Below are 26,797 nucleotides of genomic sequence, written 5' to 3'. Positions count from 1 at the left end.
GTAAGTTATATAAACCAAATAGACATGAGCGAAGACGCTGGCACACACTATCAATGTGAGGACCCCACTTTAAACAATCATCAATGAAAATACCAAGGTACTTTTGAATTGTAACTTCTTTGACCTTTTCATTACAAGTACAAGGAGTTCCAAAGTTATTCTCATGTAGACAATTTAAGGAATGCATAGTAATATTAGTGGACTTTGAGGTTTGACGTGGCGGTCTCATATGCGTACAAGTGGTTTTTTTAAAATTCAAAGTCAAGCCATTATCATGGATCCATCTTTGCATTCTATCAAAGTCTCTTTGTAGCAATATTCTTGCTTCATCAAAACTTGTGTAGCTGGCTACCATAACTGTGTCATCAGCATACTGAAATATTTTAGTTTCCTTTGAAACACCAACTATTGTGATTACTGACACCAGATAAAGCAATGGTCCAAGATTGGAACCTTGTGGCACACCAGAGGTGACAAATTCATGGCGACTGTAGGATTTTTCTACTTTAACAGTCACCTTTCGGTTATTCAAATAATCTATCAACCAGTTGATACCTCATCTTGACAAACCAATTTCACTCATGGACTGTACAATTTTATGAAAAGATGAAGTGTCAAACGCTTTCTTGAAATCTAGAAATAATATTAAAACATGGTAATTCTTATTTAATTTATTATTTATATAGTTACATAATTGGGATAAAAGCTGACCAGTTGATTTGTCGCGTTGGAATCCAAATTGAGCTGAAGGGATTAAATTGTGATTTTTTAAATGCATAACTAATTCATTACAAATATACTTTTCAACTATCTTATCAGGTGAAGAAAGTATCGAAATAGGCCAATAGTTAGAAATTTCTGATCTGGATCTATTTTTGAAAATCGGTCTTATTATGGAAGTTTTCAATTTATTTGGAACTTTACCTTCCTCTAATGATAAATTGATTAATCTTGTGATAATTGGTATGAACTTGATACTGTGATTTGTTATATCAGACATCAAAATATTATCAATCCCTGGAGATTTATTTGAACTCATACTTCTGATGATATTACCTATTTTTAATTCATCTGCATCAGGTAAGTCAAAGCTAGGGAAATTAACATTGGTATCATTATCATTTTCTAAATGAGTAGTTATATTACACTCATGTTTTGCAGCTCTAACACCTTCTGTGAATTCACTGCAGAAATGGTCCACAACCTCCTCAACCTGCCTATCACCAACCACTATGTGTTTCATTATATTATCATCAACTGACAACTTTTCTTGTCTACCCATGGCAACGTTGATTAATGACCAAGTATTTTTTATGCTATTAATGTTTGTCTCAAATTCATTTTTCAGAAAATTACACTTTGCCTTTTTAATATCTTTATTTAATTTGTTACGATATTTCTTATATGCTTCCAAGCCCTCTGGTGTACCAGAGTGTCTATACAAATTATCTCTTTCTTTCAATCTCCTATGCAACTCTAGAGTCATCCAATTCTTTTTAAGTTTAACTTGAGATTTGTTTTTAACTTTGATTTTTGATTTTTCATATCCCAAGTCATAGACTCGGCATAACTCATTATAGAGCTCATCACAGCTATTCAAACTTAAAATGCTATTAACATCAAGATCGCTGAGGTAACGATTTATTCTATTTTTTAAGTAAATATATTTATAATCACTCCCAATAGTTGAATTCACACTAAGATTTTGATCTATTGGACATGAACATAGAACAGAAAAATGATCACTTATTCTACTTTTTACTACACCAGTATAGATTGGTTCATCATACTTCATCCATCGAACAAAATAATGATCTAAACAAGATCTAACCGGTACTCCCTGCAGGAAAACCTCTCTTGTATTACTCCAAATACCTCTAACAAATCCCATGGAATAGAGCGTATCTGAGTATTCTTTTATAATAGAAGACCTATCCTCATTCAAATTGAGGTTGATATCACCTGACAACAAGAATTTACAATCAATGGGTACTTTATTAATATTTTCATTGAGCTCTTTGATAAAATTAGACTTAGATAAATTAGGAGGGTGATAAATACCCAAGAAATAAGTTTTGAAATTTGCATTAATACTAGAACGTAAAAATCCTTGAACATTTTCAAAAGTAACAAAATTATAATCTGTCCTTTCAAAAATAAAACAATTTCTTAGAAACATACAAACACCACCACCACCTCTATTTTCTCGCAACCAGAAATGCTTATTGAAACCCTCAATTTTGAAATGATCCATCAGGTAAGATTTAGTTTGTACTTCTGTAAAAAATATCAAGTCAAGTGATTGAATAAATTTATCATAAGCTAGTATGAATTCATCAAAGTGCAACTTGATTTTTCTAATATTGAGAGTAAGTGAATTGAAGTTGTATTTGACACTATTCATATATTATGTCTATTGGTCCCTAAAGAAGAAGAAAGAGGTACAAACAATTCGAGCTCAGTAACATCATGGAAAATACTCTCTTTTACAAATGAATCTTAGTCTGGATTCAATTCATTTGCAAAATTTTGAGTAAACAAATCATGAACTGATTCGTCTCCTTCATGATCAAACATTGGCACGAATCAAAAATGAAAATGCATATCTGAACAATGCTTCTGAAATAACTCAAACGATTTTAGTGAGGTCATTATCCCTCAATATCTCAATGACAGGTTCCTTTTCATTCTTACGAACTAAAATCTTTCCATTTCTGTACCATACATATTTGTATCCATGCTTAACAGCTTGCTGCTTGGTCAGCCACTTTAGGTTTTTGAAATAGGCGGAAAGATTTTAACTAATTGATCATTCTTAGCACAGGAGGAAATTATCTGAGATTGCTTAATTTTAGGGCCCTTTCGAGCAGAACTTACAATTTTTTCCTTCAAATTCCTACTTTTCAGAACGACAATGATAGAATTATTTTGTTTCTTATTTCTAGTCGGTAAACGGTGCGCAATATCAATATCTCCTATCACAAACTCAGGTACAATTTTTTCAACAGTTTTTGTCACTAGCTCATAAACATTCTCATCCTGATTTTCTTCAAGTCCAAAGATTTCTATATTATTTCTACGACCGTATTATTCAACAGAGTTCAATTTGTATTCCAGATCCTCGATTTTCTTGTCTTTAATAACTAAACGTTTTTCCAAAGATGCTATCTTACTATCATTTCCTTTTACACGTGATAGAACTTCGTCAAAGCTATTACTCATGAATTTCACGGAATCGTGTGAAGTTGTAATTTTCTTCATAAGACACGTGTCTTAATAATAATAATAATAATAATAATAATAATAATAATAATAATAATAATAATAATAATAATAATAATAATAATAATAATAATAACAATAATAATAAATACCGCAGGGGACAGAATTTATTATTCTGTTTGGGGTGTGGCAATCCACAACTAACAACTTTGCGTCCCTGGTAGTAGGGTATACAGAGGATATTGAGTACACCTGAAGCATCAACTGCGACAATAGGGGGGTAGGGGTTAAGAAACCTTATTCCTGACATCATGCTGTTAGCCTACAAGTAACAACAGCAGTAGAAGAGCCTCTGACCATCGGCTGCAGTCGGATAGCAGTCAGGGATCAGGTGGAGAGGCTAGGATAGGATCCCAACCCGGATTAAATCAAGAACACAAACAACGCTTTGAGTGGACAGATGACCTTCGCAATGACCTGCTTATCTGACTGGAGGGTAGTTCTCCTAAGCGAAGAGGATACATGGCACGTTTGCAAAGACATTGGATACAAAAGCACCCAGACCTGCAATTCTCTGCTCAAAAACTGAGAGACTATGTGTCCTATACTTACGGAAAAGTGGTTATACAGCAGTAATACCAGCTGTTGGAGATGAGGAGTTAATAACGCCAGTAGATCAAGTGGAAGAGCTGCTCAGATCCAGAATCATTGAGCCCATTTAAATACAGATTCGAGTGGTAGGAGGAAGAACACCAACCTCAGACTCAATGTGAAGCCACAAGAACTGGCTGAGCTGAATCAAAGCCTCATGGAGAGACTCCCAAACAATGTGGACATCCTCACTCTGAATGAAGCTGTCTATCAGATAGTTTTATCCAAGGCTGGGCCCAAGCCCAAAGATAATGGCTTCACTGTCAAGGCAAAAATAAGGATAAAACAGCTTCAGAGGAAAATGTTAATAGCCAGACAGCAGGCATCTAGAGTTCAGAGTGTGATTGACTTCTTAAGAGCGGGCAGAGTGTTTACACCAAAGATAAAAAGGTTTGCCGGGAAAATAAGGCAGCAGCATCACACTCTGAATGTGAGGATTCTTCTCACAGTAAAGCAGCATTGTGTAGATAGGATACAGGCACTAAAAATTGCTCAGCAGTCACTGGATAAAAGGGTAAAATATGTTGAGGATAATAGTACTTTCAACCTCAATCCTTCCAGACTGCTAATGGAACAAAAGCCTGTTGAAGGAAACAATGCTATACCTACTGTAGAGGAAATTGAAGCATTCTGGGGGTTGATCTATGGGGTTGAGCCTCCGCTCAAGAAGGATACTCCAGCCTTGGGAGCCTTTGCAGAAATGTGCAGGTTGTTGCAGAATGAGGGGGCAGATTGTGCACCAGTCACTGAGGAGGAGGTGAGAAAAGTGACAAGAGGTTTAAGAAACTTTTCCTCACCTGGCCCTGATGGCATCAATGGATACTGGTGGAAGCATCTACCTCGTACCCACCATCACTTGGCCGGAATTTCCACAAATTATTTGTGTGATCACCACCCAATCCCAAGTTGGCTGGTGGAAGGTAGAACAATTCTCTGGCCCAAGAAGGGTGATTTGTCCGATTTGGGCAATTATAGACCAATCACCTGTCTGAATGTCTGCTACAAGATCCTTACAAGGATCATTAGTGATCGAATATTGCAGCACATTCAGCCAGTGTGGCAGCAGTGTTATGAACAAAGGGGTAGCAAAAAGTACATGGCAGGCTGTAAAGAAATCCTTATTGCTGATCGATGCATCATGCAAGATGCAGTGCAATACAAACGCAACCTTTCCATGGCCTGGATTGATTATAGAAAGGCATTTGATAGCACGTCACATCAACTTATTGTGCACCCTTTGCAATGCCTTTCTGTATCACCAGGCATAATAAAATTTATTTAGTATTTATTAAAAACACACAAAACAAGACAAAACAAAATTACAAAGAAATATGAAACAAATAAAACACAATAAAATGTTACAAATATAAAAAACCATGGGCTTTGTGGTTGGGTGTGTTGGAGAAGAGAAAAAAAGAGAGGAAGATACCTAGCCAACTATGGTTTCCCATGTAAATAGGCAGGCAAAGAAGAGAAGAAAAGTAATGAGGGAAAAGGTAAGGGAGAAATGGGGGAAGGAAGAAAACAGAGGAATAGGTACTCAAAATAAAGGTAAGCGAGTCCACTGAAAAATGAAAAAACAATGCTGGAGCAGAAATCTCGAGTCATATATCTAAATGGAAGAAGAAATTACTGTATGTCCAGTTTTTCATATCCAGTTTAATTTTTCCGCTGATCTTATTGTCCATGAGAATGTGATTTGGAATGAGGTTTATTATTTTAGTACCTATGTAAATTAACTGCCTCCTTATACATTCAATATTAGTGTTATAGGTTACATATTTATTAGCAGTGGCCCTTAGATTATAATAATAAAGTATAGAGTTTATTGTGAGAGGAAAATCGGATCTATATTTTATTAAGTACACAATTACGGTTTTTATGTATAATTGACGTATAGTCATGACCTCAAAATCACTAAAAACCATATCCGTTGGATAGAGCCTGGGTTTGCTTAATATAGTTTTAATTATCAGTTTTTGTGCTACAAATAATTCAGCAATATGACGGTTGAAACAGCCTCCCCAAACTCTATGTTTTGCCATACTGCAGAATTGACTTGACTAGAGCATGATACATCATTTTCAGGTGGTTCTTATTAAGAATTTTGTTAACTTGATAAAATAAAAAAGATAAATATCTTATTTTTCTACATATATATTTAATATGAACATCCCATTTAAGGTTTTCATCAATTATGATTCCCAAGTACTTAGTATTATTGACTTTTTCAATGGTGGGACAATCACAATTACCCAAGTTTAAATTGCACTGAGAATGGAGTCTCAAATCTTGATTCTCGTTGGGCTGCCCTACTCTATTTGCAGAGAAAGTTATGTAATTCGTTTTTTCAATATTTAAACTCAAGGTATTCTTATCTAACCACTTCTTAATTAAAAGCATATTATTTTCAGCTATGGTATGAACTTCATTCCATGGATTACCGTGAAAAATAGCTGCAGTATCATCTGCAAAGGATATCACAGTTGAGTTTAGAAGTCTTAAATTTAAAAAGTCACTTACATAGAGTATGAAAAGGATGGGAGAAAGTACAGTATCTTGAAGAAGGCCATAAGAAGTTAAGTTAGTTACACTAGATTGATCATTTATGGTTAGGGACTGGGTTCTATTACTCAGATAGCTTTCGAACAATTTAAGCGATACTTCTCTGAAACCATAGAAATCCAGTTTATTAAACAAAGTATTATGGGGTATTGTATCAAAAGCTTTGCCTATATCCAGGAAGACCGCAATAGTTTTCTTATTGGAGTTTATTTTATCAGATGAAGTATTGACGAATTTTATTAGAGCGTCAGATGTACTTTTACCATTTTGGAAACCGAATTGGTTCTTGTTGATTAATTTGTTAAGATTCAAAAAAGAAACAACTCTTGACTTTATTAGTTTCTCCATTATTTTAGGAAGGTTGCTGATAAGACTAATCGGTCTATAATTACAGGGATTAGTCGGGTCATCTTGTTTGAATAGAGGTTCTATTTTGGCTGATTTGAGGTGCTCGGGAAAATATCCCTCCTCAAAGCAACTATTAAAAATGAAAGCGAGAGGTTGAGATATAGAATTGGCTATTTCTTCAGCATAATATTACCTAGACTATCAGTACCAGGACTGCAGTTGTTCTTTAGATTTTTAATAGTTGCCTCAACCTCAACTGGGCAAGTTGGTCTCATAAAAAACGTGTTATCGATCTGTATTGCAGGAAATCGATCACCAGTATTATCAGGGATATTGATAGTTTGAGCTTGTAATTTACCCACATTTGTGAAATAATTGTTGAGGGAGTGAGCATCAAGTTCAGTACTCTTGTCCTTGATACTGTCCTCACCTATAACTTCGTTTATGCACTTCCACAACTTCATGCTGTTGTTATTACAATTTTCAATTTTCCCTTTATAGTAGACTTCCTTTGCTAGATTTATGATTTTATTCAAACCATAACGATAAACTTTATATTCATTCTTTAAGATATTGTTGCAGAAAATGCCTGCATGACCTGTTTCTCCTTTGGAAGACCCGGTTTGTGATCAAGTCACGACAGAGAGTGGTGTCAACCAGAGTGGTGACTTATAGGACAGGTGTCTTCCAGGGTGATTCATTGAGCCCTCTTCTGTTCTGTATTTCACTGCTGCCCTTATCCACAGCCCTAAATAAGACAAAGGGCTATTGCTGTGGCACACCAGGTGATAGGATTCATAAAATCAGTCACCTCTTTTATATGGATGACTTGAATATATATGCAGCCAGTGAATCCTATCTCAAGTTGGCTGTGGGTATGGTACAGCGATATTCTATGGATATTGGCATGACACTTGGGTTGGACAAGTGTGGAGTGATCTACCTTCTGAAAGGAAGATTGAAGGGCCTGTCTGAGGGAATGGAGCTCGTTGATGGCAACATTATAAGAGCACTGAATGCTGGAGAGATTTGATCAAAATCAAGCCCAGGATTCTGCTAATATAAAGAAGGCTCTCTGCAGTGAGTACAAGAGAAGATTTTGGTCATCTGAGTTATCAGAAAAGAACAAAGTTGTCGCCACAAACATGCTCGCTGTGCCAGTCCATTGCAACCTACTCATTTGGAGTGGTCAAGTGCAACAGAAATGAGCTCCAGGAACTGGACAGGGAGACCCGAAAAAGAATGCACATGGAGAGGAGTCTGCATCCCCGCTCTTCTGTTGACAGAATACACCTGCCAAGACATGAGGGAGGCAGAGGTTTGCTTGGTCTGGAGAATCTGCACAACAGGGTGGCCATACAGTTTGTCTGCAGCATAAAAAGATGCTCTGACCCCCTGATGCAATTGGTCCACGATCATGAAGTTGCAGGGGTGGGGCCTTCCTATATAAGGCAGCACAGCATGCTGTTGGTCTCGATTTCAACAGTGAGAGGGAGGTAGGGCTTCAGCCTAATCAACTAAGGGCTAGAGTAAAGTCTGCTGAGTCTAGACTTCTTTTGCGGCAGCATAAGGACAAGTCCTTGCATGGTGTCTTCTATTGGCATACTGAGGAGCAGGGCTTGTCCAAAACGCTGAATTTTGCTTTTATGAAGTCAGCAGCCCTGAAATCTGAGACTGAGGGTTCCATTCTGGCAGCCAAGATGGTGTCATCAACACCTTGTCATTCCGTAGCAGAGTAATGCACATGGATGTCCCAAATATCAGTTGCAGGGTGTGTCATAGAGCACCAGAAACGATCATGTACATCTTATCATCATGCTCTGTTCATGCAGCTGTGTGCTACATCCATAGACATAATGCTGCTCTGCGAGTGCTCTATTACCATCTTAGACTCTCCTATGGTATTGACAGAGCACCAGAGCTGCCTTATGCCCCAGGGGAGATTGAGTCTGTTGTGGGGAATGAAAGGTGCCGAGTGTATTGGAATTACTCATTCTCCACCACCAGGCTTTTAAGAGCCACAAAGCCTGATGTTGTCCTCCTTGACATAGTGGCAAAGACAATGTATGTAATCGAGTTCTCAGCACCAGCTGAAGGCAACATTGTCAGCAAGGAGGAGGAAAAACAGGCAAAATATCAAGACCTTGCTTATTCAATTTTTATTCAATTTCAATTCATAATACAAAGCACAAGATACATAGACAACATATCTAAAAACAGATTTGTGAATATTTTCCCCACATAGACGGATCTGTGTGTGGGGAATGACCTATTAAAAGAGCTGTGCAGGCTTAACCCAGGCTACTCCATAAGAATAGTGGTGTTGATTATAGGAGTTTTGGGTGGCATGAGATCCTCGTTTTTGGTCTACCTTAAAACCATTCCAGCCTGTGAGAGAGCTGCTACTGCACTCGCAGGTCAAATGCAGAAGGCTGTCATCCTTGGTTCATTACGTCTACTCAGGGCAAACGATTTAATGGTAACGGACCCAGTATGATTGTTTACAACATGGACATATGGAGCAAACACTCTGGTAAAATCGCTTGTCACTCTCCTTTGGGGGTCGGAGCCCAGGGGAAGAGTGGTCAATCAAAACCTCAAACAGGATAAAAATAATAATAATAATAGCTTTATTTACATTCTTGAAAGAACAAAAGCCTCTCTTATGATGTATATATGTGGTTGGCAACAAATACAATTTCACATTAATTTAAATTATAAAATTTTTCACTTTTCAATTCAGCATCTGTCAATAATTTTTGACCATCTTCTCCTGTCTCTAGCTTCGGTCAGCCACAAATCTCCAACTCGTTGTGAAAGTTCATCCCTCCACTGGAGTGCTGGTCGTCCCCTTCCCGTGGTATCCATTCCGTGCATGTCTTCGCCCATCTGTCAGCTTCCATCCTTGCCACGTGACCGGCCCATCTCCACTTGATTAGATGAGCTTCCCGTTGCAGATACTTCACATTGATCATTTTCAAAATTTCCGTGTTTCCAACTCTCTGTTGCAGTCGAAGCCCGAGTATACTTCTTGACATTTTTGTCTGAGTTGTCTCTAATCTTTTGTCAAGTTCAGCTGTCAGTGTCCATGTTTGAGCCCCATACAACAGTGATGGATAGACACATTTTCTGAGGGCTTTCGCTTTTAATTCATTTGAGAAGTCTCCTTTGAATATTTTCCTCAGGATCCAATACTTCTTCCATCCCTTGTTTATTCTCTGCTTTATTTCCTTTCCTGTTCAATTCTCAAAAGATAGAAGTTGATCCAGGTACTCATATTCATCCACATAGCCTATCGACCCAGCAGTGACCTCAATCCTCTTCTTGCTGGAGTTGGTCATAACTGTTGTCTTATTTGCATTCAGATTCGTTCACATGCATCTATGAGTTCGTTGAACATTTCTCTCATCTCTTCAGCATTTTTTCCAATCAACATAACGTCATCTGCGAATCTTAGGTTTGACAGCTGATATCCATCCACGCATAATCCTCTGTTTTCCCAACTCAGTCTTCTAAAAACATATTCCAAACAGCAATTGAAAATAATTGGTGAGAGTGGGCACCCCTGTTTTAAACCTCTTTCCACCTTGATGATCCTTCCTTTCCGCTCAAGCTCAACCTCATTATTTGTGTACAAACTTCTCAATATCTCAATATAGCCAGTCTCCATGCTCGAATCTCTCAATGCCTTCTACATTTGTTCGTGGTTGATACTATCAAATGCTTTATGAAAGACCACAAATCCAAAGTATAAGGGAATTTTATACTCTATGCTTTTTTCGATGAGCTGTACGAGAACCTTTTTTGAACAGAATTGTAATTTTACTTCTCCTCCAATCTGTAGGCACTGTCCCCTCCACCATAATTTTATTGAAAGAGTTGTTTCAATGGTCGAAGTAGCACATCGATTGCGGAAATTATAACTTTATTTGTAATACCGTCATCTCCTGGAACTTTGTTCTTTTTCAAGCGTTTAATAGCATGTCTTATTTCTTCTTGTAATATATCTGGTACTTGATGATCTGCTATATGCTCTGTGACGTTTGTTTCCTCCGCTTGTCTTTCGTCATTTCTCTCTTCATATAGCTCCTCATAGAATACCTGTTCTACTATTCCCCATCTATCCGAAATTGTTCCTTCTTCTGTCTCTAGTTTTGGGATCCACCTCTTCTTTACGGTACTTATGAGCTTCTGAACACTTTTAGTCGATTCTGTAGAATCCATTATTGTGCTTATGATACTTTTCTCATAATTCTTGATTTCGTCTCTTATTCGTTTTCTTACTTCCTTCCTAAGCTATCGATGTGCATCTTTTTGTTCTTCTGTCTTGTTAATGATTCTATTCAACCGCTCTCTTTCTTCTATCATTCGTTTTGTTTCTTCTGATAGTTTACTACTTTTTCGTCTTTGTCCTGCGCCCTGTTGGTTCACTCTGTTTGTTTTCCTTGCTGCCTCTTCAATGGATTCAACAATATTCCTTCGTAGATCTCTTCGATTGAGTTGTTATCCGAAATTCTCCTATTGTTCAACTCCTGTTCCAGATTCCCGACTCATTTCATTTAGTGTATTCGTCTTTATTTGTTTTTTCTTTATATAGAACCTTTTCTTTGGTAGAAGTATTTTTGCCATAAGGAGTCTATGATCAGAATCAAACTTCAGCCCACAGAGCACTTTCAACTCTCTTACAAAATTATTAGAGTTCTCTACTATGAAAAAATCGATTTAAAGTACATTTCCATTGGGCGACTGCCATGTCCATTTGTCTACCAGTTGACCCTCGAAGAAGGTATTCATTATTTTCAAATTATTGCATGAAGCAAACTCCAAGAGCTTATCTCCTCTCTCGTTTCTGACTCCAACTCCGTAAGGCCCGAGTGCTCTACTCTCAACCTCGCTTCCCCTTCCTATTCTGGCGTTGAAATCACCAATTACGATGAGTTTCTCTCCCACTCTCTTCAGTTGCATCAGTCCCACAAGTGTGTCATAGAAAAGATCCAAATCCTTCTCTGTGCTGTCCGATGTTGGAGCATGAACTTGTATTATAAGAAGTTTCACATTGCCTTTTTCTAGTCTTAGAAAAGCCAGTCATATACACAACGGAATTCTGTGACCTCATTTTTAATCTGATGGTTGATGATGAAGTCCGTTCCTCTATGTCCATGAGTGGCCGATGAATGACATGAAAGATGACCGCTATTTCTTTCTTCTATTTACAGACCTATGTTTTCGAAATTGTCGGCCGAGCGGCTACCGATGAACGGAAAGATGAGCATGATTTAAGATCATGTTGTGATAATATGATTTAGCATCTAAAGTTACCAGCTGTAATAAACATATAATTGTGTACTGATATTAATATAGTAGTTTGGAGTTGAAGTTTAGTTGATTGGTACCAGCCGTAGATAATAGTTTCTTAGAAGACCTATACAAATAGTTATTACTCTCCTATCATTAAGAAACTGGAAAATGTTGGAAAAATTGTTTTACCTCATGAAAGATAAGTAATATTGCATCATTATTACTGAAGAATGACACTATTAATTACAATTATAATTTACAATTTTTTGGAATTCATCTTAGCTGATATTCATCCTAAAATAGAAGATGGAATTCTGTGTGATTCATCGTATATCGCATATTTCCTGCACCATCTATTGACAATCAACAAATATGAACGCATTAAATTCATCTTTGAAACACTGAATTAACCTATGTTTTTTTTAATTCAACACTCTAGTGATTGATTGATTGATTGATTGAGTACTTTATTTATGTAGATTACAATATATACTAGCTTATACACTTATATACAATAGCTTACAATACAGCAAAATTATAGATGAATTTACATAATATAGACTAAGAAAATAATTATTGAACTGTATATGATATGAAAAAGTAATTTGTAATATAATAACTATATATAATTATATTGTTATGCATCTACATAAATTGGCGGAGCTTTGGACATATCAATGTCCATTCTTCGGAAAGAATATAAAAAAATATCCTCCCCACTAACTCTCTACCAAATAGATAGATATTACTACCAATAGATAGACTGATAGATATTACTACCAATTGATTGGGAAGAATATGTTTTCGGAATAATAAACGCTGCTTGACTTAGCACATAGGGAGTCCGTATTGAGATGTGAATGAAAATATTGATTGTAGGATAAATTTCATGAATCACCAAATAGAGTCAAGTGTGACATGAGATACATTGACTTATTGGCGGTACGAAGTTCGCCGGGCCAGATATTCTATAAATAGAAATGTATAAATTATACATGTATGAATAGAAATGTATAAATTATACATGTATGAATAAAAATGAAATTATCGTTTACCATACGTCTATAGGCATATAGGTCTATAGGTCTATAATTATTTGATGTGTACCGATGTAAACAAGAAAACTTGATTTGATTTGATTTGAGGTTTGTCAAAATTGAAAGATGTCATGTGTAGTTGTGAAGTTGATAATGTCATTAGACAAGTTGGTCACGTCTACTCATGAAAGTCCTTATTGTCCTTAATATATACCTTAAAGTCCCTACTATATCCTTATTGAATAAGAAAACTTGCAGGTGTTCATTTATAAAAATAACGAGGAGCAAGTCACGTTTGGTACATCATTATCAAACACTCTTGAAATCTTTGCAAACCTTGAATTGCAACATTGCTCTGATGCAGTGCCTAGTTTACAATTGAATGTTCCGGTACGGAGGGAGGAATCTATGAAGGGGGTGTCCAGGTGTCCTCCCCCGGGAAACAAAATTTCAACTCCTCAAAACTAGTTTTTCGAGTGATTTAAAAGCTTTTAGTTGTTTATTTTCACCATCATTTTCCCATAGAAATTTGAAATTATTTACGACTAGCAGGTAACCCGTGCTCCACAAGGGTGTTTTCCAAACACAAATATATTGCATTTAGTTTTATAGCTCCATGTTGATCAGTTCAGTAGTTCTAGCTTAGATGATACATCAAGTAGAAAAAATAATAAATCGTAGAATAGACTAGAAGAGACTTCAAGCAAAGTATAACAAACTGGAAGCTCCACAAATTGAAAACTTGATGAACTGAGAACTTGTTGAAATGGAAATGGGCTTATAACCATCTTTGGTAAATTTAGAATCATTACGAAAGACTTGAAGTTAATCAGTTCGGAGGTGTTGATGCGTCATTCGTGTATTTCCTATCCCGTACATGTATAAGCCAATTTTTTCCTTTATGATATTATAGATTGGCTATCTATTTATGTATATTAAGCATATGTCACTTCAGGGTGGAATGTACATGTAATGCCAATTCACATCAGTGCTTTAATAAATCTACATCAATGATTCAATGATTCAAATGGGGCGCGTAACATTTATTGATCTCGGAATGGGAGAGTAGCGAAATCCTCCGTGAGAATCTGGAAACTCTGGGAAATTCAGGAAACTCAGATACCGTAACTCATACAGCTACCGATAGATAACATCACTTGACTAATCATCACTTTGTGTGACTTGCTACTTGACTAATTATCCAAAAATTTCTACTTAAATTAAATTATCGTTAATGAAGAGGTGACAGATATGCAAGAAAATGTTATAATCTGAAAATCAAATATGTCCTTCATCGACCAGTTGATAAACAACTCTGGAAATTCCTCCTTTCTTCGAACCCAATATTGCTTTAGAATCTTCTAAAGATAAATGTCACCAGATCCGTTAATCTGTTCTGTTATATGTTGATCTGTTAATCTGGGCTGTCCTTTACTAGTGGTAGTCATACCAAAGTGTACTTATTTTTAAGAGTTGAGTAAGGCATATTCCAACTATTAATGAAATTTTGAAGCATTATTCATTAGGATAATGCAACTGATGTTATAAAATAAGACATTCCAATAGTGATAAACTATTGATCTAGAATTAATCAATTTCAGGGGGTGGGGTATCTATTCCTCCCAGGTGTCCCCACAAAATTCATCTTTTTTCAAAATTCATCATTCATCTTTTTGTTCTTCTGTCTTGTTAATGATTCTATTCAACCGCTCTCTTTCTTCTATCATTCGTTTTGTTTCTTCTGATAGTTTACTACTTTTTCGTCTTTGTCCTGCGCCCTGTTGGTTCACTCTGTTTGTTTTCCTTGCTGCCTCTCCAATGGATTCAACAATATTCCTTCGTAGATCTCTTCGATTGAGTTGTTATCCGAAATTCTCCTATTGTTCAACTCCTGTTCCAGATTCCCGACTCATTTCATTTAGTGTATTCGTCTTTATTTGTTTTTTCTTTATATAGAACCTTTTCTTTGGTAGAAGTATTTTTGCCATAAGGAGTCTATGATCAGAATCAAACTTCAGCCCACAGAGCACTTTCAACTCTCTTACAAAATTATTAGAGTTCTCTACTATGAAAAAATCGATTTAAAGTACATTTCCATTGGGCGACTGCCATGTCCATTTGTCTACCAGTTGACCCTCGAAGAAGGTATTCATTATTTTCAAATTATTGCATGAAGCAAACTCCAAGAGCTTATCTCCTCTCTCGTTTCTGACTCCAACTCCGTAAGGCCCGAGTGCTCTACTCTCAACCTCGCTTCCCCTTCCTATTCTGGCGTTGAAATCACCAATTACGATGAGTTTCTCTCCCACTCTCTTCAGTTGCATCAGTCCCACAAGTGTGTCATAGAAAAGATCCAAATCCTTCTCTGTGCTGTCCGATGTTGGAGCATGAACTTGTATTATAAGAAGTTTCACATTGCCTTTTTCTAGTCTTAGAAAAGCCAGTCATATACACAACGGAATTCTGTGACCTCATTTTTAATCTGATGGTTGATGATGAAGTCCGTTCCTCTATGTCCATGAGTGGCCGATGAATGACATGAAAGATGACCGCTATTTCTTTCTTCTATTTACAGACCTATGTTTTCGAAATTGTCGGCCGAGCGGCTACCGATGAACGGAAAGATGAGCATGATTTAAGATCATGTTGTGATAATATGATTTAGCATCTAAAGTTACCAGCTGTAATAAACATATTAATTGTGTACTGATATTAATATAGTAGTTTGGAGTTGAAGTTTAGTTGATTGGTACCAGCCGTAGATAATAGTTTCTTAGAAGACCTATACAAATAGTTATTACTCTCCTATCATTAAGAAACTGGAAAATGTTGGAAAAATTGTTTTACCTCATGAAAGATAAGTAATATTGCATCATTATTACTGAAGAATGACACTATTAATTACAATTATAATTTACAATTTTTTGGAATTCATCTTAGCTGATATTCATCCTAAAATAGAAGATGGAATTCTGTGTGATTCATCGTATATCGCATATTTCCTGCACCATCTATTGACAATCAACAAATATGAACGCATTAAATTCATCTTTGAAACACTGAATTAACCTATGTTTTTTTTAATTCAACACTCTAGTGATTGATTGATTGATTGATTGAGTACTTTATTTATGTAGATTACAATATATACTAGCTTATACACTTATATACAATAGCTTACAATACAGCAAAATTATAGATGAATTTACATAATATAGACTAAGAAAATAATTATTGAACTGTATATGATATGAAAAAGTAATTTGTAATATAATAACTATATATAATTATATTGTTATGCATCTACATAAATTGGCGGAGCTTTGGACATATCAATGTCCATTCTTCGGAAAGAATATAAAAAAATATCCTCCCCACTAACTCTCTACCAAATAGATAGATATTACTACCAATAGATAGACTGATAGATATTACTACCAATTGATTGGGAAGAATATGTTTTCGGAATAATAAACGCTGCTTGACTTAGCACATAGGGAGTCCGTATTGAGATGTGAATGAAAATATTGATTGTAGGATAATTTCATGAATCACCAAATAGAGTCAAGTGTGACATGAGATACATTGACTTATTGGCGGTACGAAGTTCGCCGGGCCAGATATTCTATAAATAGAAATGTATAAATTATACATGTATGAATAGAAATGTATAAATTATACATGTATGAATAAAAATGAAATTATCGTTTACCATACGTCTATAGGCATATAGGTCTATAGGTCTATAATTATTTGATGTGTACCGATGTAAACAAGAAAACTTGATTTGATTTGATTTGAGGTTTGTCAAAATTGAAAGATGTCATGTGTAGTTGTGAAGTTGATAATGTCATTAGACAAGTTGGTCACGTCTACTCATGAAAGTCCTTATTGTCCTTAATATATACCTTAAAGTCCCTACTATATCCTTATTGAATAAGAAAACTTGCAGGTGTTCATTTATAAAAATAACGAGGAGCAAGTCACGTTTGGTACATCATTATCAAACACTCTTGAAATCTTTGCAAACCTTGAATTGCAACATTGCTCTGATGCAGTGCCTAGTTTACAATTGAATGTTCCGGTACGGAGGGAGGAATCTATGAAGGGGGTGTCCAGGTGTCCTCCCCCGGGAAACAAAATTTCAACTCCTCAAAACTAGTTTTTCGAGTGATTTAAAAGCTTTTAGTTGTTTATTTTCACCATCATTTTCCCATAGAAATTTGAAATTATTTACGACTAGCAGGTAACCCGTGCTCCACAAGGGTGTTTTCCAAACACAAATATATTGCATTTAGTTTTATAGCTCCATGTTGATCAGTTCAGTAGTTCTAGCTTAGATGATACATCAAGTAGAAAAAATAATAAATCGTAGAATAGACTAGAAGAGACTTCAAGCAAAGTATAACAAACTGGAAGCTCCACAAATTGAAAACTTGATGAACTGAGAACTTGTTGAAATGGAAATGGGCTTATAACCATCTTTGGTAAATTTAGAATCATTACGAAAGACTTGAAGTTAATCAGTTCGGAGGTGTTGATGCGTCATTCGTGTATTTCCTATCCCGTACATGTATAAGCCAATTTTTTCCTTTATGATATTATAGATTGGCTATCTATTTATGTATATTAAGCATATGTCACTTCAGGGTGGAATGTACATGTAATGCCAATTCACATCAGTGCTTTAATAAATCTACATCAATGATTCAATGATTCAAATGGGGCGCGTAACATTTATTGATCTCGGAATGGGAGAGTAGCGAAATCCTCCGTGAGAATCTGGAAACTCTGGGAAATTCAGGAAACTCAGATACCGTAACTCATACAGCTACCGATAGATAACATCACTTGACTAATCATCACTTTGTGTGACTTGCTACTTGACTAATTATCCAAAAATTTCTACTTAAATTAAATTATCGTTAATGAAGAGGTGACAGATATGCAAGAAAATGTTATAATCTGAAAATCAAATATGTCCTTCATCGACCAGTTGATAAACAACTCTGGAAATTCCTCCTTTCTTCGAACCCAATATTGCTTTAGAATCTTCTAAAGATAAATGTCACCAGATCCGTTAATCTGTTCTGTTATATGTTGATCTGTTAATCTGGGCTGTCCTTTACTAGTGGTAGTCATACCAAAGTGTACTTATTTTTAAGAGTTGAGTAAGGCATATTCCAACTATTAATGAAATTTTGAAGCATTATTCATTAGGATAATGCAACTGATGTTATAAAATAAGACATTCCAATAGTGATAAACTATTGATCTAGAATTAATCAATTTCAGGGGGTGGGGTATCTATTCCTCCCAGGTGTCCCCACAAAATTCAGAAGCTTTTTATGCCAATGTTATGAGAATATAAATTTTACCAGATACGTCACTGGTACGTTTATTGAACTCAACCCAGATAGAAGATCATTGGATCAATGATAAATTATTTGATATAATAAATTACTATGATAGACTATAGCCCAGTAATAAGATTTACCCTGAATAAAACAATAAAACCAATGCTACACAAGAGCCAACGAGCCAAGTGGAAGACAGAGCGATGATGACATTAACCAGAAGTTAATCACAGTTTAGTTTTTTATTAACGTTGATTTTCAAAAAGAAGTGTTTCTATAAATTTTATTAGGCTCATATTTATCGTTTCAAAGTGAAAGTATAAACCAAAATCTTAAAAATCAGTTTCGGGTCCCATATAAATCTATGTATTGGCGATGCCGATTTTGTACCCGTAAGGCGACTAAACGCTCGTTTTCCCAAATAAACCGATGATATTATGTTCTTTCCAAAATTCTAACAAATGGACTGAGTGTTATTGTATTATTCATTCAAGCTATCGTAGTGATAGTTCCAATTGAACTTTATAGGATGTTTAAGTAAAAGAGACGACTAGGTACGCTCTGGCCAACTAGGCTGAGAAAAAGTTATTTAATCAATCAACCTCTCTATAGTCATTGTAAAACGAGATTATACCAAAGCTTGAATACCGCAATATTATAGATATTCACTGATTAGCTAGACTGACACTCTGTTACGATGATTTTCATAATAGAACTGGGAAAATCGTACTATGCAGCACAAAGCGCTTTCAGCTTTATCAAACCTATATTTCACACATTTTTGATTCAATTAAAGTGCTTGAAAGAATGTAAAATAGAATGTGCACATGTGGGACATGGGAGACCGCTTCCCTTTGTTTTGATCCGCATCAAAATTTACTTTATTTTATATCAAGGATACAGTGGTTGTAATTAAGTTTGCAAATCAGATTAAATATTTCTAGTATGGATAATACATCTAGTATATTTACGGCCTACGGATGAAATGCGAACCTCAGAGCTACCAACCTGGTTCAAAACTGATGGTTCCATTATGATCTTTGATATCCACGTTAGAGTTGCCCAATTGCAGAGCATCTGCACCGGGACCATACAGTAAATGTGGCAGCAGTTTCACAAAACTGGACAGTGCACATAGCATAGCTCCAGCACCAACCCACAATGGCTTGTTACCGAATCGTCCGAAATAGGCACAGAACAAAACTGCCATGTAGCCGAGATCTGTTGAGCTTGTTATCAAACCTGTAAAATAGAATGAGGGAAAAATGACACAAGGGAAAATATTGAATCAATCATACTAGTGCTTTATATCAGCGGTTCCCAACCGGTGGATGCCAACATAATTTTGATGGGTCACAGGGTAGCTTTCAAAAATGAACTAGAATTAACTCATTGGATTTGGCCTCATGTTTACTGGAGCTTTTATCTTTATTTTGTTGTAAGGAAACCACCAACGACGTTTGTCGGTCCATTTTACAAACACTCTGTGTATCACGTCGCAAAGTATTTTCAGATTCCATTGAGCTACAGAAGTGGTCGGTTATTTTGCTCCTCAAATAATATGCCAAGTTATCCAATTAGTGATGATGATATCATCATCCAGTAACATCCCGAAACATATGAAAAAGTTAAAGAAAGATTTGGTTGACCCATTGCATGGAATATAAATACAATTTTTAATTATTTGTAGCTCCAAATGGTACGAACAGAACGGTCAGATTGATATGAAGGTTTCAGCTCGCTAGCGTTCTTTATCTATTGTATTTATATCAATTACTCCAAATGTTTTTATCATTGCCAACGATTTTCATCGTGACTCACTCGTTCTGTTGGCACCGAGATCCATGGAATCGCAATATTCTTGCTCCAAGATTGAAATACCAAGCTTCTTGAGACAATAAATGGAAAATACGAAAAGATATAATTGAAGAGACTTGAGATATTGTCAAAAAATCCTCTTTATTTTAATAAAAACTATTATTTGATTTTTTGACAATAGCAGCTCAAGTCTCTTCAATTATGGAAAAGTTATACAACATTCACACTAGAAACTTAACAAAAAGACTTCACCAAGAAATTTTATCTTGAACGCTACCTCGTTAGTTCATCGTGAAATGTAACAAGCGATCTCAGTATAAAATGAATTTTAATTTCAGCAATAAAATGCATGTTATGTCACCGAGTCACCGAGGATTTTGTTCGCCTTGTTGTGGTGTTGCTAGGCTATATTATTATGATGCTGCGTGTGTATGACCAAATATAGAAGTATATATTCGCAGTAGCAATTCAGAAGTCGTAGAGAGAACATCGTTTTAATTGTTCGTCGTAGTTTAGTGTAGTCAGCAAATTTTTGTGTGAGTGTACAAAAATTTCGTCAGTAGTGATAATTAGGTCAGAGCATTGAACTGTGTACAACGTTGAATACTGTAAATTCGATATGAAATGGGATCGCCAGAAAAACTTTCTCAGTTTCTAGCATCGGAGTTTGAGGAAAGTGAAAATACTAGATGTGAAAGTGATAATCCTCAAAAATCAATGGAGCCCAATAAAGATAATAATTTGGTTAGCCAACTTTGGACTCTAAAGGCATCTTTTGAAGATTGGGGCACAAAGCTGTATGATAAAAAAAAAATATGTCAAGCAGACTATAAAGAATTTCTTGTGCTTTGTGAGGATCTTGCAGTAATCGCAGGGAAAACCGAAGTGAGCAGTGAGGGAAACGCGCAAAATACAAAGGTAAATGAAAGACTTAACATGATTGAAAAACAAATTGAGAAGCTTTCATCAAGTCTGATAGTTTCAACTCCAATCAAGAAGCCTAGCTACGCCGAGATGGTCCAACTACCCAAGAAGAAAGAAGAAAAGAAGCCAGGAGAAACAAAGGAGAAATCCAGTGAGCAGAGGAGCCGGCCGGTTCCTAAGGATAAGACTATCCTAATAAAGCCGAAGGAGATCCAGGGAACGGAAAAACAGACCAGCGAGAACCTGAAAAAAGTTATTAAAAAAACTATGTCTATCGAGAACTCTTTGAAAGTTAAAAAAGCAATCAATGTGAATGGCGGAGGAGTACTTCTTGTGATGGACTCTAGTGTAGATAAAAATAAAATTTTTAGCGATTCTACGCTACAAGATGCTAAATTCGAGGTAAGTGAGCCACCTAAAATTAAACCTAAATTGGTAATATACAATGTCCCTGCCGAGATGAGTCAAGAAGAAATAGTTAGCGATATTTTCAATAGGAACTTTCAAGATTATATTTCACTTGAGAAATTCAGAAATTCTTTTAAACCAATTTTCAAGATAGGCCCAAAAGATAGGAAGCAGGTTAACTGGGTTGTAGAATGCGCAGCAGATATTAGAAATAAATAAAAAAATATGAGAAGAGTATTTATAGACTGGTCATCAAGCAATGTAAAAGACTTTGTATCAGTAAGTAGGTGTTTCAAATGCAATGGACTTGGCCACATCGGACGTTTCTGTTCCCAGGAACACAACACATGCAGCCACTGTGCAGAGACCAATCATGATATCAAGTCGTGTCCAAATCTAAATAAACAACCAGTATGTATAAACTGTAAAAAACGTAACAATCCAGCTAACCACAAAGTAAGTGACAAAAACTGTCCGGAGTATGAAAAGGCGCTGAGGAAGGTTGTTGAAAAGACCGACTATGGGTATTAAAAAGATTTTTCTCGGTGCCTTGCAACACTTCAGTAAACAGAAAGTTTCTATTGTTACACAAAATAATATTACCAATAAGAATATATGTGAAACACTAGATACATTTAAAATGTTCAACATGACTGTTAAAACCCCAAAAAGTAGAATCAATCTTGTTTATAATTATGGTGAATATGTAGATTTAGTTATCTCGTTTGAATGTAAAGAAGGAGACAACATGATGTTATCTAAGGGGCATTCAAAATTCTTACAATGCTCCAAAATTGATTTTAACGAATGGTTACAACTTCCTAACACTGAGGTAAAATATGTTAAGGCCTTTTCTGTAGAATCTCACTGTCCTGTATTCATTGTAGAAACAAGCAAACAAGCTCAACTAAGATTTAATAATATGCTTGCTCTACTTAACAGGTGGAGTTTGGATAATTACCCTTTAGTAATAGGAATTGATATTTTTAGCTATTCGATTCAAGATAATATACCGTCAATAAGTATGCTGAGTTCTGTCCTTGAAAATGAACTCCCTTCGCTTTGTATTTTATAATCAAGGGATTAGAAATATTGATTACTTGGAAATACCCAGTCAATTTAATAGCAGCGATACTGAGTATCCTGCTGGTTTTTTTGAGGGTATATCAAAGTACGAAAGATATATTAATCTAATGATAGACCTGCGTAATCTCCTTGAAAAGGCGGATGCTGAAAATGCTAAAATATATAAAGAAGTTCTCAATAGTATATACAAAGACGTAACGAACAAAACAATTGATGCTGTGAAGAGAAAAAATATGAACATATTTGATAATGATATGAGAAAATTTTTATTCAAAACAAACACTTTTTACAGAATGGGGTATAGTCTAGAAGAAGGAGGCAAATATGTTGAATTCCTAGAAGCCGAAAATAAGTTCAAAACTACTGAAAAATACATATTAGTCACTAAGGATACAGAACTTATGCTGGATGGCGAGCTAATAACTAAAATAAATAAAATACACATCAACAAGCCTCTATTCCCACAAGTCAGTTGGATAGAAGGAGTACCTGGCTGTGGAAAATCTACATATATCATAAGAGAACACACGCCAGGAAAAGATCTAGTATTAACTCAAACTAGAGCAAGCATTAAAGATATAAGAGAATCAGTCTCAAGACGTTACACAAAAGAGAACTTATCTATCCAGCTTAAATTAGATTATAGGACAGTAGCATCCTACATAATTAATAATTCGGGCAAAAAATATGAAAAAGTTTACATTGATGAGGGACTAATGATGCATGCGGGATACATCGGATTTATTGCAGAATTGAGTGGAGCAACGGAAATTATAGTAGTAGGTGACTCCAACCAGATACCTTACATAGAAAGATCTCCAGTAGTTACCAAGTGGAACAAAATTTCAGATTTCTGTGAGCCTGAGGAATATATAACAATGACTAAGCGGTGTCCTGTAGATGTCTGTTTTGCCCTTCAATCATTCTACCACGAAATCAGCACAAAAAACCCCCAAATAAAATCTATACTTCCAACTTTCAAAAACGGCGAAACTCATCAGCTAAAGGAAGATACTCTGATACTGACATTTACGCAAAAAGAGAAACAAATTCTAAGTGATTCAATGAAAAAATATAAGTCTCAAAGAATTAACACAATTCACGAAGCACAGGGGCTCACATCAAAGGATGTAGTATTAGTGAGAATTGACACAAGAGACAATACAATTTATAACAGTGTGCCGCATGCTATTGTTGCAATATCCAGGCATACAGAAAGTTTCAGGTATCTAACAACAGGCTACAATGATGCAGTTCAGGACATAATTGATAGAGTGAAGGACAGGACAGGAAAAGAGCTTTTGTCATGGAATCGAGAAAGGTTGTTGAAAGGAGAAGCTAATACTAACAAAATTGATCATGGCTGATATCGATGAAATCCTTACATCACTGGAAACTGATAACTTCACTCCAGAAATCGATGACTACATTAATTTTGTTCCTTCCATAAATGGAAAACATGTTGAATTTTTAAATATTTTTTCAACTAATATCCGTAGCCTCCATGCAAATTTCAACCAGCTCATTTGTTGTATAAACAGCTTAAAAACTGATATACATGTAATTGTTCTAACCGAAACTTAGCATACCGAGAACATGCCATTCACTTACAAGATCTCAGGTTTCACCGAAGTAAATAAATGCTCAAAGATGAACAAATGCGACGGTCTGTGCATTTATGTTAGAGATAGTATTGATGTCTGTGAGATTGCCTGAAACATAGTTGATGCCAACTCTTTGTGCTTGGAATTGAAGATGTCGGATGAAAAGATTTTTAGAATTATAGGAATTTATAGATCACCTAGAAATCAAAACACTGAGAATTTTATCAGCAGTCTAAATAACTTCCTCGATAATATACCTAATTCAATAACTGTTTGCATGGTTGGTGATATAAATATTAATATTCAATCAACTAGCACACAGGTTCAGGAATACCTGCATATTTTACTGAGCAGAGGTTATAAGTCTTATATAAATGGGAGTACTAGAGTCTCGACCACAACTGAATCGTGCATAGATCACATATTTTTCAAAAATAACAGCAAATTCAACTATATCTTTGGAAATATTTTCAAAACAACAATAACTGATCATTATTCTGTACTATTACACTTGGGTAATGAGAAAAATCCTGGAACCACTTCACATAGAAACAGGCCTACAAATAACGTTAAAATTGCATACAACTACAAACTAATTGCTGAAAAATCGGAAAAAGAAAATTGGAATACTATTTTTGGAAATGATGATACTATAGATACCCTAGTTGACAATTTTGTGGATCGTATAAATGGTTTTATGGATTCAAGTAAAACTGAGAAGTATATTCCTCGCCGGAAGCGTCCCTTAAAACCTTGGATTACGGACGGAATAATAAGATCAATTATTATACGGGATAAAATGCATGATAAAATAAGAAAAGGCCCTGCAGATGCTGATTCGATAAATACATACAGAGTTTATCGTAATACATTGAATAGGCTCATAAGTGAGGCGAAGGATAACTATTATAGGGATAAAATAGAACAATGTAACACCAATAGTTCAAAGCTTTGGAGGTGTATTAATGAGGCTATCGGGGAGGGGAAGAAAGAGTGTTGTAAAATTGGAGTTGATGCCAAGAGGTTGAATGACTTTTTCACCAATGTTGGGGAGAGACAGGCTAGAACTATAAACAATGATCCCACAAGCTCTCCAAACTTCAATTTCAACAACGATGTAATTGAAACTCCTCTACCGAATTCCTTCTTTATGAGACCGACAAACTTCAATGAAGTTCAAGCGACAATAAAAGAGCTGAAAAATAACTGCACCCCAGGCTTGGATAATCTCAATAACACAGTACTCAAACATATAAGCCACACTATTTCACAGCCGCTTTCCGTGATTTTCAACAAATGCTTTGAACAAGGCTACTTCCCTAAACATTTCAAAACCGCCAAGATAAAACCTTTATTCAAGCAAGGAGATCCCTTGGACCCAAGTAACTACAGACCAATCAGCCTTATTAGTAATCTAGCAAAAATCATGGAGAAAATTATAAAGAAGAGATTAGTTGTGTATTTGAACAAGCATAAAATAATAGATCAGAATCAATTTGGATTCCAGACTGCGAAAAGTACCGAAGATGCGTTAATTGAATTTTCTAATACTGTTTCACAAAACTTGAATTCCAATTACAAATCTATAGCAGTTTTCCTGGATATTAAAAAAGCCTTTGATACTATACCACATAGTTTTCTTTACAATAAACTCGAAAGATATGGCTTTAGGGGAATATTTCTAGAACTCATAAAGAGCTACTTGAGAGATAGAACCCAGTCTTTAACAATCGACGGACTTACTGATGTCTCCAAAATGACCTCCTACGGTTTGCCTCAGGGAACGGTACTATCACCAATCCTCTTTATATTATATGTCAATGACTTATTAAAGCTGAAATTAAAAAACGCCACAACTATATAATTCGCAAATGACACTGCAGCTATTTTCCATGGGGAATCTTGGACTGGGGTACATGAAATTGCAGAACAGAACTGTTTGCTCATAAAAAATTGGTTGGACAGAAACACCCTGAGCCTGAACATTGAAAAACCCAATTACATCACCTTTGCATTCAATACAACTGGTAAACCCGATGAGAATTTAAATCTGAAACTCCACTCAAACTGCAACAATAACTGCACCTGCCCTACTATAAAAAGAGTCAAAAGTACCAAATATCTAGGTGTCCAAATAGATGAAAATTTGAAGTGGGACATACACATAAAATTTATTTGCAGAAGAATGAGATATCTATCCTATAAATTCTACGAAGCAAAAAAAATCCTGAACTCAAAACATCTAAAAATGGTTTACTTTGCACTGGTCCAGTCCATAATTCAGTATGGTATATCCGTATGGGGGGGCTGTTATAATTCTCACTTAGAAGAGCTTTTCATAGTTCAAAAATCAATAATCAAAACAATTTTGAATAAACCCAGACTTTACCCAACCGACTTGACTTTCAAAGAGTTTAATGTGTTAACAGTTAGGCAGTTGTACGTAATAAATGTAGCGAAATATATAATCAAACATAAA

General features: G+C 35.6%; 1 protein-coding gene across 2 annotated transcripts in view; it reads right to left on the bottom strand.

The window, feature by feature from the left end:
• Positions 1-26,797, bottom strand: part of LOC111045154 (solute carrier organic anion transporter family member 2A1) — a 76,206-nt gene that overhangs the window by 42,698 nt on the left and 6,711 nt on the right. The window contains exon 5 of one of the 2 annotated variants that reach the window (XM_039441817.1): positions 19,487-19,720. The exons of the other annotated variant lie outside the window; for it this stretch is intronic. Coding sequence (XP_039297751.1) covers positions 19,487-19,720 — 234 coding nt within the window. The remainder of the gene's footprint in view (positions 1-19,486; positions 19,721-26,797) is intronic. 2 annotated transcript variants of the gene reach the window in all.

Source organism: Nilaparvata lugens, chromosome X, assembly GCF_014356525.2.
Source record: "Nilaparvata lugens isolate BPH chromosome X, ASM1435652v1, whole genome shotgun sequence".
Classification (NCBI taxonomy): Eukaryota; Metazoa; Arthropoda; class Insecta; order Hemiptera; family Delphacidae; genus Nilaparvata; species Nilaparvata lugens.
The sequence above is the reverse complement of the archived record's forward strand: the minus strand, read 5'-3'. Positions and strand labels throughout refer to the sequence as shown.